The sequence below is a fragment of the Takifugu flavidus genome, chromosome 10, assembly GCF_003711565.1.
Source record: "Takifugu flavidus isolate HTHZ2018 chromosome 10, ASM371156v2, whole genome shotgun sequence".
NCBI classification, from domain to species: Eukaryota; Metazoa; Chordata; class Actinopteri; order Tetraodontiformes; family Tetraodontidae; genus Takifugu; species Takifugu flavidus.
Genome location: NC_079529.1, coordinates 3,748,151 through 3,762,890, shown reverse-complemented (window position 1 = coordinate 3,762,890; position 14,740 = coordinate 3,748,151). Strand labels below are relative to the sequence as shown.

The 14,740-nt window shown below is 45.7% G+C and overlaps 3 protein-coding genes across 4 annotated transcripts; 2 read left to right on the top strand and 1 right to left on the bottom strand.

The window, feature by feature from the left end:
• Nucleotides 1–1,533: 1,533 nt before the first annotated feature.
• On the bottom strand, nucleotides 1,534–7,619 carry LOC130532666 (NF-kappa-B inhibitor delta). The gene is made up of 12 exons (XM_057045419.1): nucleotides 7,488–7,619; nucleotides 5,329–5,465; nucleotides 5,211–5,244; nucleotides 4,790–5,019; nucleotides 4,545–4,714; nucleotides 4,165–4,270; nucleotides 3,945–4,091; nucleotides 3,672–3,723; nucleotides 3,427–3,584; nucleotides 3,146–3,262; nucleotides 2,879–3,043; nucleotides 1,534–2,800 (listed from the first exon to the last, which is right to left on the bottom strand). Exons 1-12 carry the CDS (start codon nucleotides 7,501–7,503, stop codon nucleotides 2,729–2,731), a joined length of 1,404 nt encoding a protein of 467 aa, XP_056901399.1. The 5' UTR covers nucleotides 7,504–7,619; the 3' UTR covers nucleotides 1,534–2,728.
• A 1,075-nt stretch (nucleotides 7,620–8,694) lies between these two features.
• hcst (hematopoietic cell signal transducer) lies at nucleotides 8,695–10,851 on the top strand. Its single transcript, XM_057045437.1, has 6 exons — nucleotides 8,695–9,093; nucleotides 9,248–9,365; nucleotides 9,736–9,800; nucleotides 10,010–10,030; nucleotides 10,141–10,275; nucleotides 10,349–10,851. Exons 1-6 carry the CDS (start codon nucleotides 9,048–9,050, stop codon nucleotides 10,453–10,455), a joined length of 492 nt encoding a protein of 163 aa, XP_056901417.1. The 5' UTR covers nucleotides 8,695–9,047; the 3' UTR covers nucleotides 10,456–10,851.
• A 137-nt stretch (nucleotides 10,852–10,988) lies between these two features.
• On the top strand, nucleotides 10,989–14,740 carry tyrobp (transmembrane immune signaling adaptor TYROBP). 2 transcript variants are annotated; one of them, XM_057045439.1, is made up of 5 exons: nucleotides 10,989–11,950; nucleotides 12,029–12,049; nucleotides 12,123–12,257; nucleotides 12,334–12,398; nucleotides 12,484–14,740. In XM_057045439.1, exons 1-5 carry the CDS (start codon nucleotides 11,914–11,916, stop codon nucleotides 12,538–12,540), a joined length of 315 nt encoding a protein of 104 aa, XP_056901419.1. In that variant the 5' UTR covers nucleotides 10,989–11,913; the 3' UTR covers nucleotides 12,541–14,740. The 2 variants fall into 2 exon arrangements, with proteins under 2 accessions (XP_056901419.1, XP_056901418.1); XM_057045438.1 differs by having other exon boundaries at nucleotides 12,331–12,398.

The following is a 14,740-nucleotide window of genomic DNA, read 5'->3' as shown; positions in this document are numbered from 1 at the left end:
ATTTTACAAAGATGTTTATCGCTCAGAACAGCATCTCACTGACTATAAGAAAATAACAAACCAAAAAAGGACTGAATGAAAACTGCCAACTCAGCTTGGACGCGAGCGTTCAGCGGCATCGATGATGCCCCCATCGGGCTGGGAACCTTAAAGACGCTACAGGAGGATTAGTTTACACCAGAGCTTGTTTCAGTCATTTTGACCTGCAGATCACAACATGTTTCAGCGTTTGGGCTCTGATGGGATGTTAACTGTCCTGTTCCAGGCTGCGAACCCACTTTTTGTGGGTGTCTTTTTCTGCTGAGCAAAGATGCTGCATTAAGTCTCAGTGGACACGCACACACACACACACACTCCCACTCCCGAGATGGCAGAGCCTGCAGATCTGAAAAGCTGTTAAATTCTCCTGTCAGAGCCTAAGTAGCTCACTCCTGAAGCTCTTTTTCTCCCGTTCCTCCTGCAGAAACGATGTTTCCAGACCAAAGTGACTTCAATTACGGTGAGACTTCAAAATGTGGAATAATCACCATGATGCTCAGCATTCTTAAATAAAGTCTGGAACCCTTTTGTCCCCTGTAGACTACGACACGCTGCGCACCACCGGGGTCATCCTCGCTGCCATCATGTCCATCACTGGCATTGTAATCGCCCTGAGTAAGTGACCCCACGACCATCTCCGCGCCCCTGCTATCATGCACATTCCACATTGTAACTGATCCGTTGTCCCTCAAACAGGTAAAAAATGTACAAAATGTGTAAACTCCTCCTCCAAGTAAGAGCTGCAAGGCCTGATGGATGATCTGCCTGTGCATGCTGTATGACTTGAAGGGGATGCCCCACTTGTGTGGGGAAAACCTCTATTCCAGTATTGCTTTTTGAATAAAACTGAGTTTCCTCTTTTTTTTTCTAACCCTCCCCTGGATGCATCTTCTGCATATAAACACATTTCCAACACATAGTTTGCAGAGAATCCTGGATGACAAATCCCACGTGGGTTGTGTTTTCATGTGCCTGCTCTGTGCCCGGCGTGCGCTCCTGAAAGATCCATTTAATGAGATGTTTTCTGTCTGTTTTCTTCAATGACCATAACTGCTTGTTTGTGTTGCTCACTTTCTCTTTTTGCATTTCCAGCTCGTCCACTTCCCAAATTCCCAAAGCAGACAGTAAGTCCACTTCCTGTTCAAGTGTCGTCACATTCACACATCAGCTCACGACTGAATCTGCTCGTCTTCTTTTTTCCCAGCACCTCAAACTGTATAGAAAATACAGAATATGCGGGAATACGGAAGGTTGCCTCAGGGGTCACGCTTGTGGCCCTTCCTGGATTATCAACAGCAGGGGGTCCCAGCCTGTTTCCCCCAGTCCTCTACTTTCTGTCTTTGGGCTGATCATATTTATTTGAGTTAAAAGAGTAAATTAAGGACAAGAAAATAAATGTCAGCACTCTACTTAGAACCAGGTGTCTCCCCTTCATTTTATTTCTCTGTAACAGTCACATTTTGACCAAAATGGGACAAAATAAGTCGGAACACATCCATCAATCATCTGTTTTTAATAAGTTAACTGAGGCGAGTAAATGTTTCATTGTTCTGCCAAAAAAAAAAGTAAAAACAAAAAAGAAACACACCCTGAAATAAATAACAAGGGAAAGAAAAACACACAATAAATAGCAGGGGTCATACATGTTTCACGTAACTTTAGAATTTGCCAAATGTAACAGATCAAAGCTAACATTGGTTGGAGGGGTTTTTACTCCAACAAAACAGAGATTTAAATAAAGGGTGACTGTAACCTTTCAGGGACATTGAAACAATCATCTGGATTATATATTTTGCTGTTGTGGAAGAATGATGAAAAGAGAAATGCTTGTCTGATTTTGGAGGACGCTGTCCTCGCCTTCCTGCTGGTTGTGTGGTTTTACTTTCTCCGGTGACTCACGACACAAATCAACTGTTAGTCAGACTGTTTATCATCTCTGTTGTGCTTCGTTCTGAACCAACATCCATTTTTACACAGTAAACTTTCCATATTTCCAAGTGAAAATAACACTGAAGGATGACACATATCTAAAGAAAGGTGCCAATGTTCTCAACGTGAGCTGGTCTGTCATCAGTCATCACCCGGTGTATCAATATGATAACCTTTGGTGATGGTGGGGGGGGGCTTTTGACAAGTGAGTCAAAGGTTTTCAGGGACAATTTCACAGAAATTAACTTAAATCTGGGATTGTAGCCTGTTAGAACTGTTGCTCTTTAATGTCTCTTTAATAGAAACTAAGAATGAAGTCTCTAGGGGATTTTTACATGACCGTAAAAATCTGATCAGAGTTAGAGATTATTCATCTGATAATGCAAACAGCAGAATAATATATGGTGGATTATCAGATTACCACATCAGGGTTTCTCTGCTGACTGTGGGCTGGGATTGAGACCCTTCTTTTGCAAGATTTGTGCGATGTACTTCAAAAGAAAATGCAAAATGGACTGAAACACATAAACTATAGGGTTTTTTTTTTATTATCACATCATTGGAATTAGATTTTTTTTTAAACTAGCAGGCCTAAATTGCACGGCCACACCTTTTTGTATAATCTGATTCAGATTAAACTGGGTCGGTTACGGCAGCTAAATTTATGAACACAGACTTCTAACGCCACAAAACTTTCAATCCCCTTTACAACAGAGGAAAATGGGTTTGATTCATTCCTTCCAAAAAAAGGAAGAAAAAATTATTCCAGGTCCTGCAAGGACACGATACGACGACGGGAGGAGGTGCTGCGTCTCTTCAGCATGAGTTTGAGCTGGTAAATTTAAGGTAAAAGGTGAATTTAGGATTATACTGAGTCGGATAGGATCAAAAATCAAGTAGGGAAGCTCACCTGCTCCCCCTGGTGGCCGCTCTGCAGGAGGTGAGCCGCTTGGTCGTTCTCCAGGTTGCGGATGCTGGGGTCAGCTCCTCTGCTCAGCAGCAGTCTCAGGATCTCCTCCTGGTGGGGGTTACCATGGAGACCAGCTGCCATGTGCAAAGCTGTGTGGCCGTGAGCCTGTAGCACAATGGGACAGGGCGACGTGAGTCAGGTATGTAGAGAATCCTGGATATACTGAGGAACAGGTTTAAAAGTCAGAGGGGGGTGAGTGATTCTCACCTTCAGGTTAACAAAGTCCTTCATGTTGGCCAGGGGGGTCCTCAGCAGAAAATGGACCAGCTCCACGTTCCCCTCCTTTACAGCCAAATGGAGCACAGTCTTGTTACTTTTGAGTTCCTGGAATTGAAGAAAAGACACAAACTTGGTGTAAATTGAAACCCACAAGATCTCTGGCACCATTAATTTCATTTCACATTCATCTCTTTGATACCTCAAGTTCCCAAATGTCCTTTAGGTGGTAATAATGTAAATGTGGCATATGTGGCAGAGAGCTGCAGTACCTGGCTGAGCAGCGATGCACCGCTGCTGAGGAGCTTCTGCACACAGGAGAGCTTCTCTACAGCTTTGCCCTGCAGAGCAACATCTGGAAGCCCACCGCTGGACAGAGCCTTCATGGTGGCACAGTGGGAAATGGCTGCGCAGTGCAGAGCGGTCATACCTGAGGAGACGGCAAAGGCACGTTTGGCGTTGAATCTTGTTTCTAAGCTGTCATTACCCTCGTTTCAGGACAGCGAAGCAAAAATACCTTCAAAATTCCTGGCCTCCAGGTTGACAGCTGGCTTGTTCGACAGAATTGCCTGTGAAAAAAACATATGCTCTTAATATTTAGGGCAGGCGTGCCCAGACCAGGTCCTTGAGGGTCAAAATCCAGCTGGGTTTTCCGTCCCACCAGGCGGAGGCTCTGTCTGCCTGGTGGGACAGAAAACCCGGCTGGATTAGGCCCCTCAGGGACCTGGTCTGGGCACGCCTGGTTTAGTGTCTTTCACTAATGTCACAGAATCCTCCAGTAGATATTTACCTGCAGGACCACAGGGAAGCCGTAGTGGGCAGCCAGGTGCAGGGCGGTCTGGCCATTAACGTCGCAGGCGTTGATGTCAGCCTCCAGTGACAGCAGGTCTTGCACGATCTCCGGCTGGTTGGCGGCCACCGCCACCAGCAGAGCGGTCTGCATAAACCCAAATCCATTACGTTTACAACAAGGTTAAACGGGCCGCTTTTTGGAGGTCGCCGCTCCGCACCTTTCCCTTGTGTTCCTTGGCGTCCAGTCTGCCCACGGCCCTCAGCCTCTCCGCAGCTGCGAACGCGTATTCTCTCAGCCCCTTGGCGGTGTAGATGTGCAGAATGCTGTTCGAAAAAAGGAATGACTTAGTCAGAAAGGGTGGAAAACGTTCACAGACGTCCCAGTCGCAGTGGAATTTGTCTTTGCTTCTTCTTTTAAACTAGTCTAGTGGGTTCTAATCAGAGCCTGACTCACTGACATCTTCCTCGTCGTGCCAGAATTTGTGGTAAACGAGAGTCACAATTGTTGGTTACTACTGAAAATGAAACTTCTTTTGTTTACAATCTTCGGGGATGATTAAGACTCTAAAAGTTCTTTCATCCACACAGAAGCACCCACGTGTCTCCATCTTCATCCTGCTCGGTGGCTCGGCTGTAGTCTAGCCGGCTCAGCACCATCCTGGCCTCCTCCAGCTTGGCCATGTCCATGGGGGAGCCAAAGAAGACCTGCCCGCTTTGACCCATCAGTGACCAGGATGAACTCATACTGGGATCTGCTCGCTGGCACTCCTGCACAAATTAGCACGGGACGTCGTGGGCAAGCTGGAAGGGGCAGAAAGATCTGCGGTGGAGGACTCTTCTTACATATGTATGACTGATGGCGTCTCCAAACACAGAGAGCTGCTGGGCGCTGTATTCTGGCGTGACCGGGAGGTCGTAGGCGGCGGCGTAGCCGGGCTCTATGTTGATGCTGGGGTAGTAGGGCTGTAACGACTCTGGGGCCCACTGCTCGTAGCTGACGGCCATGTCTGAGTAGCTGCTGGATGCGCCCGCAGGTGAGATGCTGGGCTGTGGGTGGTGGATCGCAGAAGAACCTGCTCCAACAATGATACAACAGAGTTGGTTGGCACTTGCTCCTGCTTTATTACCTTAGCAGCATTCAAATATGTTGTTTTAGGGTGTCATAGCGCAGAAGGATGCAGTTTTTGGACCCATTTTAGCCTCATTTGGCCACAAATACATTATCAGCCTATTGAAGTAACAAGCATGGTGCAGCTGCTCTTACCTGTGCAGGTGAAAGGTTCTGTAATGGAGAATTGCTGTGAAGAGGAGAGAACAGGGAAGTTAGAACCAGCCGAAAATCTGCCAACACTTGTGTCTGGAGGCAACTCTGCATCCCTGACCGGTGCAGTCGAGGTGTGAGCCGGGCTGATGCTGGCGGAGGTGCAGGACGGCGGCGCCGTGGACGTCTCACGCTTCCTCTTCTGTTCCAGGAGTTTCTTCACAGTGGGCAGAGTGCAACACGGCTTCTCCTTTGGTGCTGACGAGACAGAATATGTTCAACCACCGGGTCGTTTGCATGAGGTAGGTCAAACCTCACGCTCTATAAAAATACCACCGAGAAAAAAAAAAAAAAAACCTGACATGGTGGTGATCTAAAGAATGACACTGTAAACTCTGAGCAACAAGTTCTGTTATGGTGATTATCTCATCTGCCATGAATGCTATGAACTTTTTCCTGCTGGTGCAGATTTATCATTTCCATTAATGGTATAAAGGTGATGAGAAAGTGAGGGGGGAAAAAAGACAAAACAAGAGCTCTATTCTTTCCCAGCCTAAAGGTTCTGACCACACAAGGCTGTTTCCTTAAAATCAACCTCCACCCCTCCACCACAGGTGACATTTCCACCTAGCTTGTGGAACCGGAGAGCAGAGATAAAGGCCCGCAGAACCTCCTCCATTGTGAACATGCGTTTTGCGGCCGTGCAAATCAGACGTGATCGTCAGAATAGGGTTCCGGAGACGGACTGCCACTGCACATTTTCTATGACATCTTCCTGTCTTGCTCCGTTACGCTGAGGGTGAAGCTAACCACATCTTCCTGCCCTCGACATGTCGGAGCTGCGTCACCATCAACACGTGCTTCCTATTTCACATGCATGTCCGGGAGGAAGAGCAAAAGAAGAGAGGCTCGTGTCTTTTTGTAACTGTTCTGAGCGCAGGGCTGCTCTCTCTTCACAAAACTTTCAAATAAATAAATGAATCAGTTCTGATTTTGAATATTTAGCACAGTGGAGACGGACCTGCTGATGAGACTAAAAAAGTACCAAAATTGCATAGATGAGACTACTTAGAAAGAAGTGAAAGTCGTACATACTGTACAAAACATGGAAGGTGTGCTGGTAGCAGGAGAAGGTGCCAGAACACCGTCAAAGGACTGCCGAGGTACCTTTCAGCAAGGTACCAAACCCACAAATGCTCACATAGGGCCCTGCAATGAACTGGCAACTCATCCAGGTGGACCCTTCACCCAAACGTGCCCCCTCCCCGTGATAGATAGATGATTGTTGTTGTTGGGCGTTTTCTGATTATGTTGCTGAACCATAAAAATATAATAGTTGTAAATTAACTGCTGTCAGACAGGCGGAGACATTTGTAATAAATAAATAATTAATTAAATAAATAAGGTGCAAATAAAATGAGGGGAATAGATTTTTTAAAAGCCTTGCGTAACTGCTCCCTACACCTGTAACCTTTCACCTTTTCGAACCTGCCAGCACAAAAGTCCGTCCCGCTGGACTCACATTCAGAAAAAGGCCAACAGTAGTTGTTGAGGTCGGTCTGTCGGAAAACCCTGAAACGCCCCCCCCCCCCCCCCGACCACAGGCCACGGATCACTTTATCAGAAATGGATCTGGTGTCACCCTGCATTACTTGAACCTGACGCTCCAATCTGAGACCAGACAAGCGTAACAGTGCAAGGTGGGGGGGGGGGGGGGGTCAGTCTCGGTTCACGCACTACTCTTGCGACCTGTGGAAACCCCTGGACACGCGCGTCATGCGCGTAGGAGGCCGGGGATTCCGACGACCTTTCCCTTTCAGCTCGGTCGAGAGCAAGAGTGCGGAACCGGGTTCCTCATTTTGGCTTCGAACAGGCTGGAATCCCAACAGAGAACCCCCCTCCCCTCTTTGTGTGTGTGTGTGTGTGTTTTTATAAGATGAAAACAGAAACGAAAGTTCCTGAATAAGGGTGGATGCACGTCTGGGCTTCCCCGCCGTGTGTCCACTGTCCTGGAGTCACTCACATCTCTCTCACATAAGACCCGAGAGAAACAGTATCAGTATCGCCGCATCACACGCGTCACAATGAATGAATGAATGAATGAATGAATGAATGAATGAAAACACCCTTCATAACAACCAAAAAATAAAAATGCCACTCAGGTTCGGGGTCTAAACCCATCCAAACCGGCACAAATCTAACCGAATAATAAACTTGACATCAGCGAATAGCCCGGTTGGCTAAAGAACAGATCAAAGCAATCTCCGGTGATCTACTCACATTTATCAAAGTGCATGTCAGAAACGGGTTGTCGCTCTGGAATCCGTTACAGGTCCTCTTCTTGTGCTGAAATGATGTTTTGATCCTCCTCTCCGCCGCCGCTTGTATACACAGAGCACGTTGTTCCCCATCACCACGCCCCCCGCGGGGGGAGCCACACAGCAGCGACACCACTGGCTGAGCAGCAGCCGTCACCCATCTGGGCTCTTTGATCTTTGTTAAACAAATAGAAGCGACCTATTACGCGGGGGGGCTCTGAAAATATCAGCCTGACACATCAGTAGTTCAGGTATGTGTCATAGTTTATCTACGACTGCTGCCTTTGTTGTGTAATTACGAGTCGGATTAACCCCAGATTAACCACTTTACAATTTAAAGTCAGGGTGAACTCTGCTCGGGTTGGAGTTTAGATGTGTTCCAACAGATGATCTACGTGAGGGGAAACACGCCAGTTAACTAAAGAAGCTCCTCTGAAGCTCGTTTGTATCTTCATGGCTTCAACCTCATCAGGACTTTGATAAACTGCTCAAATATCAATTGAATAGAACAGAATTTCTGATCGTTTGTTTCACGATGACCAAAAGAAAATCTCTTCAATTGTTCTAATTTCTACCAATGGGACAACCCATATCTTTTAACAACAATCATAATAAAAAAAACAATATACCGTAGTTTCATTTTCATTCGATTGTTTTAAAGGAAACATTATAGTTCCACATTCCATAACGGTGTTTTGTTTAGAAAGATCAAAATAACGATTCAATCAGTCAGATTTTCCCCTTTAGGGCGGCTTAGATAACCCGTTTAACCCATTGATGCCTGGATCCATATACAGTCCCTTTGAAAGAAAACATGATTTAAGATTTGCTTTCAAGCAGATGCAAAATAAGTGGAAATTGTTCATTTGGGAAATCAGTGGAGAAGCCCGGTTCCGTTTGGGGGAAATTCAATATTTGGAATAGAGGTGGTTCGAGATGATATCTCAATAGTTGTCATGGGGACAAAAACTAACAGGCTTCTGTAGTAACTGGAGCTCTCTTTGGTGGACCACACAGAAAACCTGCAATAGTATTATATCATATCATAATCATACTCTGAGAAAAAAAGCAGGTCTGTGATTCGCCTGCCTGTTATAGATATGAGGTTTTTGATTTCTGCCGGTAGATGAAGGAGCTTCCACACTGGGGGGCTCCTGGAAATGTTCATCACTCAGTTCTGTCAAAACACTAAAGTCAAGCGTCATTTTTACTCGCTGGAGGTGAGTCAGTTCCAAAGAAGCACCCATTTCTGAGTTGGATGACGTCACGTGCATGCCAACTGTCCCCCCTAATTTGTGGTTTCATGTCGAGGGTCCCTGCGGCTCTGCTGAGCCACCCAGTCTTTTTAAAGGCAGTGTGACAGCGCCCCCTGCCGGAACTGCCAGGCTTGTGCGTGCACAGTCAATCAGGCTGGCTGAGACAGCAGGAAGGAGAATTTAAATGTTTTTTTTCTAACTATTTAATGTGATTGCGAGTAGGTTCGTTCAGTTGATGGGCAGTTTTAGTCAACATAGCTGAAAACATGTTCCAAACTTTACATTCTGGAAGAATTTCAACATTTGCCTCAGGTAAATACAGACAGTTGGCTTTTCAAATGTGTTTTTTGAATAGATTTGTGTCACCTTTTGAGTCACTTTGGTTGATTTAGAATTATGGAGGAGAATCTAGCCTCAAGCCAGTTTGTTAGATTTTAAGCCCCTGATGACACCAGCTTTGAAACAGACTTTCCACTGCCACCAACCCACCGCCATGCTCTGCAGAGGCAGGAAGAAGCCGTGACTTTCGAAACAGTTTTGACTGGAGTCACATCTTCTTTTGGACCCCAGCGGAGCAGCAGCAGGTACGCACACAGCGCCTCTTACTTTCCCTCTATGTTGTAGCTGTCAGACGGCATCCTCTGTGACGGTTACTCACAAATAGATTTGTGTGTGATTTTAGTGACAAATGATGGATTGTTTCACTTTTGTATTTGTGTTTTTAACACACACCCCCCCCCCCCCCCCCCCACCCCCCAACTAATCAGTTCAGGATGCTTTTAATCTGTTGTTGAAATCAGTGGTTTTCTGGTTCACACACATGAAATACAGACCTAAAATAGTAGCAATTATCTAGCTGATTTGAATATAAAAGCGTAAAATTGTGAGACATAACTATAATTGGTTATTGTTAAGTACAGACTTTTTAAAAATCTTCTTTTTTCTCCCAAAAAGCGTTGCATTGACAATGGCGCCCGGCAGATCTTTGACCAGTGCTTTTATTCTTTGCAACATTCTCGGTATGCATGTTATTCTGTATTTCACACCCACACTCACTCCCTCACACACACACACACAAACACACATACACATACATACACATAAATACACACCTCACAGACACACCGAGGGGGTCTGACAGGAAAATGCAACCACAGATTTTATAACACGAAGAAACCTAACTGACATCAGCAGAGGTGATGATTCTCTTTCCTTTCCCTTCTCGAAGGACTGGCGGCGGCGTCTACAGGTACGGTGACCCACAAAAGATGCAGTCGGCTGGATTTTAATGATTGATGTTTCAAAATAAAAGAACCAAGAGGCTAAGCCCTGATATTTTCCACCTGTCCCCCCCCCCAGACAGTTCTGTGTCTTGCTACAGGATTGAGCCGTGGACGGTAGCCGGCGTCATCGGGGCAGATGTGGTCCTGACCCTCATCATCGTCGTCATCACCTACAGATGTGCGAGCACTCGACAGAAGGCGATAAAGAGCGGTGAGGCCTGAGATTTGTCTTCCATGGGCGCAACTTTGCCATTAAATGTGCGACCTGGTTTCTCTCCTCACAGCTGACAATATTTACATGAACACGCGGGCCAACGTCAAGAAAAACAACAAACAACCGCCAAAATGGAAGAATTCTGCAGAAGAAGGGGTCAAGAGGTCAAGAATGTAGAGAGACAGCCCCATTTTAAGCAGAATTACACCATATTAATGCAGTTTTCCATCCGTATCCCCTCTCAGCTGTCTTTTTAGTTCATATAATATTATTAAATAAGAAAGTAGATTTATTTTTATTTTTTTTAATGTAGCAGATAAAACATGAAATATCTTCTTATCGTCCTGCTTTTTAAAAAACTTTTATTTTGATGATTTTTTTTATTAAAAATAAATGTTTGTGCTTCTTCCTCTCTGATGGAAACAGATGCTTCATAATCAAGATTTAAAATATAAATGCTGCATTTAGAAAAAAAGAAAAAGAAAAAAAACCCAAGATTGCACGTTCAGGAAAAATCAGGGAAAATCAGTTTGTACATGAATTAAAGTTATTTTGGCCTTTGAGAGCTCATAATTTAGAGCATTTCTGTGTTTTTGTCCTAGAAACATATTTGTGTGACCTTAGAGGTGTGTGAAATTATTGTGTCCTACAGCAGCAGCTGAGACATGTGGCCGACTGGAGCTTATTATGGGATGCTGGTCTAAACTGTTGACTGTTAAACTGTTTAACAGGTTGACTGAGCCTTTTTCATGTCAGTGGCTGATTCTGTGTGTGTGTGTGTGTGTGTGTGTGTGTGTGTGTGTGTGTTTTTGTGTGTGTGTGGGTGTGTGTGTGTGTCTGTGTCTGTGTGTGTGTCTGTGTGTGTGTGCTTATTAGATATATAAATATATACACAATAGGAAGTGGAACAGGAAATTCTCAGTTGGTTGATAGTTCCCATTTCAAAGAAAATGCTCTTCATATTTGACGCCTCCATGAAGTTTTAAAGGTTTTAAATCATTCTAACTACTTTTTTTTAGATTTGTATAGTGGTAATGGTATAGGATATAGTAATATATAGTCATAGTATAGTTTTATACTCTAGTAATATATATAGTAATAGTTTTCAGCACTAGTTTTGCTGGACTTTTCCCAAGAAGATCAGAGACATTTTGAATTTATAACAGCAGAGTTTCTATTCACTAGAATAATTTTGTCAATAGACTGGTATGTATTCACACTGTGGCAGTTCAGGCTCAATAAAAAGTACCTTTTTGACTTCACATTACTTTTACAGCTGTGGTTTACCAATGGAGTGACCTAAATAGTCTGCACAAACCTTGAGACCAGGGGAAGAGGAGGAGGAGGAGGAGGAGGAGCACTGCCCTCCCAGAAGCATATCACAACTAACTCTCAGTGCTTTCATTTAACGCTGCGACAGTTCTAAGAGCAGGCCTGGATCCCAGTCTAGCTCTTGAGACCCCGAAACAGAAGTCCCATCCACTTCCTCTTCTTCGCCGGACCCCCTCCAGACTCCCACCAGACTCCTCTACATCCAACATGTCGTATTGAGGAGGCGACGTCGCATCCACTTGAGAGAGAAGAGAGTTCTCAGCCTCCCCCCACCCGTTTCCACCAGGGAGCGACGCAGCGAACATGTCCGACGGCCTGTGTGTTGTGGGCCCCTGGTTTGGTGAGTGCCGTTGGGGCGACTGCGGGAGGCTCTGGCTGTGGGTGGTGTTGTCTGAGGTCTCTCTCTCTATCTCCGCAGGCTCTGCTGAAGGACATCCAGGCAGGTTCAGCAACTCTCGCTGCTGATTTCCAGCCTCTGTGCTGCAGTGTTCAAACGTCTCCTCTCTTCACAGCTTGTGGCCATTGTTATGTCATCAAAACGTGGGTACTGATGGCCGCTATGATCACCGATATCCTCCTGACCCTCCTCATCACCGCCTCTGTATTCTGCCTCATGACAAAGCTCAAGAGACGGAGGGACCCTGACAGTGAGCGCTGCCTTCCTCTTCCTGATGGCTCCATTTTACTTCACGCACACATGAAAGTGGGTTTTTATTTAAGCAGGTAAAAGAACTGCCACATCAAGAGCAACGACATCAGGGTCAGAGGTCACGGAGTCACCCTACCAGGTAAAAACCCTCCTTCGTACATCCAGCTTTCTGGGTTATGTATCAATTGACTTCTTTTTGGGAATAAATTGCTTTTATTTTGTAGGTGTTACAGGGAGTCCAGTCAGACGTGTACAGCGAACTAGAAACTTTTAGCAAATGAATGAATCCATCCCATAAAGAAAATCGGGTACTTGTCCGTCAATATTTGATGGTAAGTTGTTGTGTCCCTGCAGCATTAAAGCTCAAGATCTGAAATGTGTAACACGGCTTTTATGGAATCTTTTTTTCTTTGCAATTGATTTTTACTTTATTTGCTGACTTTTTATGTCCTGTAGCTCTTAAACTTCCAGAAAATGTCGTTTAATTTATGAGGAAACTTACCAAATGGATACATTTAAGATGGTAAAATGAAAAAAAGGCTGCTTTTATTTTGGTTTTCTTATTTATTCGTTGAAGAGAGTCAAAACATTAATGAAATAACTGTATTCCTTTCTAAACCTGGGGGTTATAAATGGTCCGATTAACTCCACCGTCTCCCTTCCGTTTGTTCACACAACACACAAAGAAACATTAGGTCAAAAACATGAAAGAACCTCCCAGAGGGAAGTGTGTGTGGAAGGATCCGGTCAGAACCCGATGACTCCACGGATGAATCGCCACTGAATCAGGATGGAGAGACAAAAGGAAAAATAACCAAGTCATCGCTCCCCTGAGCCCTAAACCCAGCTCGGTTAAATCCACCATCTTTTAATATAACAGCACCACAATGAGACCAAACACACCTCCGCGTCATCTTCAGGGCCTCTGGCTCTTGGTCGGACCGGATGCTCTCCGCTTGTTCTCCGGAGGAGCTGCACCTCCAAAGTAGACAAGCTCTGAAATAACATTCCGATCATCTCGGTCAGCGTGTTCCTCTACTCACCCGCCGGAGACCTCGCTGGGATCTCCAAGTCTCGGCCTTCTGAAGGGGAGAAGGAAGATCATTAGTGCTCAGAACCTGTTGGAAAGCCCTCCTGAGAGACCCGGGCCTCTTCGGTTACCCGCTGGTGCTGGTCTGCCGCAGTTGCCCTCCGGACTGTCCGGGTCCTGCAGGTCCCTGCTTTGATCATCACTGGCTGGTTCTGCCGTCCTGTCTGGGCAGAGCGCCTGAGCTCCTGAAGGACTGGGGTGTTCTTCGCTGTCAGGATCGTTCCTCTCCCTGCTGCCCCGCTCCTGCGCCCATCTCCTGATCATCTCGTCTACGGCTGTCCTCCTCTTGAATGGAGGTTTCCCTGCTTGCATGGCCTTGGAGGACGGGATCTCCTGACTGTCGGAATCTTTCAGGACAGTCGTTAGAACATCTGACCAGGAACTAAAGATAGATGATCTCCATGTTCTACATGAGGAAACGCCACCTACCCGTCATCTTCTCTTCCGATGCTGCTTCGGACACGTCTGTGATGAGATTTATGTTATTTCTAATGGACTCAGACAGGTTCTAACCCCTAACCTGGGCCTGCAGCAGGTCCCCAGTGGAGGCTCACGTTCTCACCTTCGGAGTCTGGCTCTACCTCTGCTTTATTGGCAGGGTTAGGCTTCCTGTACGCTGCAATAGCAAATATGATAGTCAGCAGCGCGTGAAACATCGACGACATCTGCTAGTGTGGATTTCAAGCACAAACCTGCAGGGGTCGACACCACCGTCTTCTCCGTAGTCATGGCCAGGGCCTCTAAAAGGACAGACGGAAGTGGGTGTTGATGTTATTAAAATGGGATTTGTAGCAATGTGTGTCTAGAAATGGCATCAGATGGATCCTCTCACCATTCAGCAACATCAGCACGCCTCTACGGGCTGGATAGCAAGGACAGAAAGGTGCTACGTCCACTGGCATGTTTGAAAAAATAGCTCAATAGTTTGGAATATTTCAGGGAACTCACCTGTGACTGGCTCTGCTACCACTTCTCCCAACAGAATCAAGATGTATATGCTGAAAAAACAAAGCAAAGTCAGTTTCTACAGGTTTGAGGCAGGTTTAAAGAGATCTTTGACTTATTTCACATGTAAAAACCTACAGCCTCATTGCTGACGTCGGTCCAGAGCTGCGTGCACTGTTGGGAGGCTCAGCCCTTCCAGCTTATATCGACTCCTTATCCTAATGTTTCATCTTTAACAGTTCTCGCACTCTTTAATTATAGACCATTCTGAGCAGAAGTATTGGATTAGGTTGCGGCGAAGGGCCTGGCCTATTTCTGCGTGATTAATAGTGCGAGACTCCCGAGCAGGGGAGCAACAATCGGGCTCTGAGAGTGTTTACAAGAGCCTATTCAGGGTCCACATGTTCGGAACGTGCAAATGCAAATAAAGGATGGCTCTTATCTTA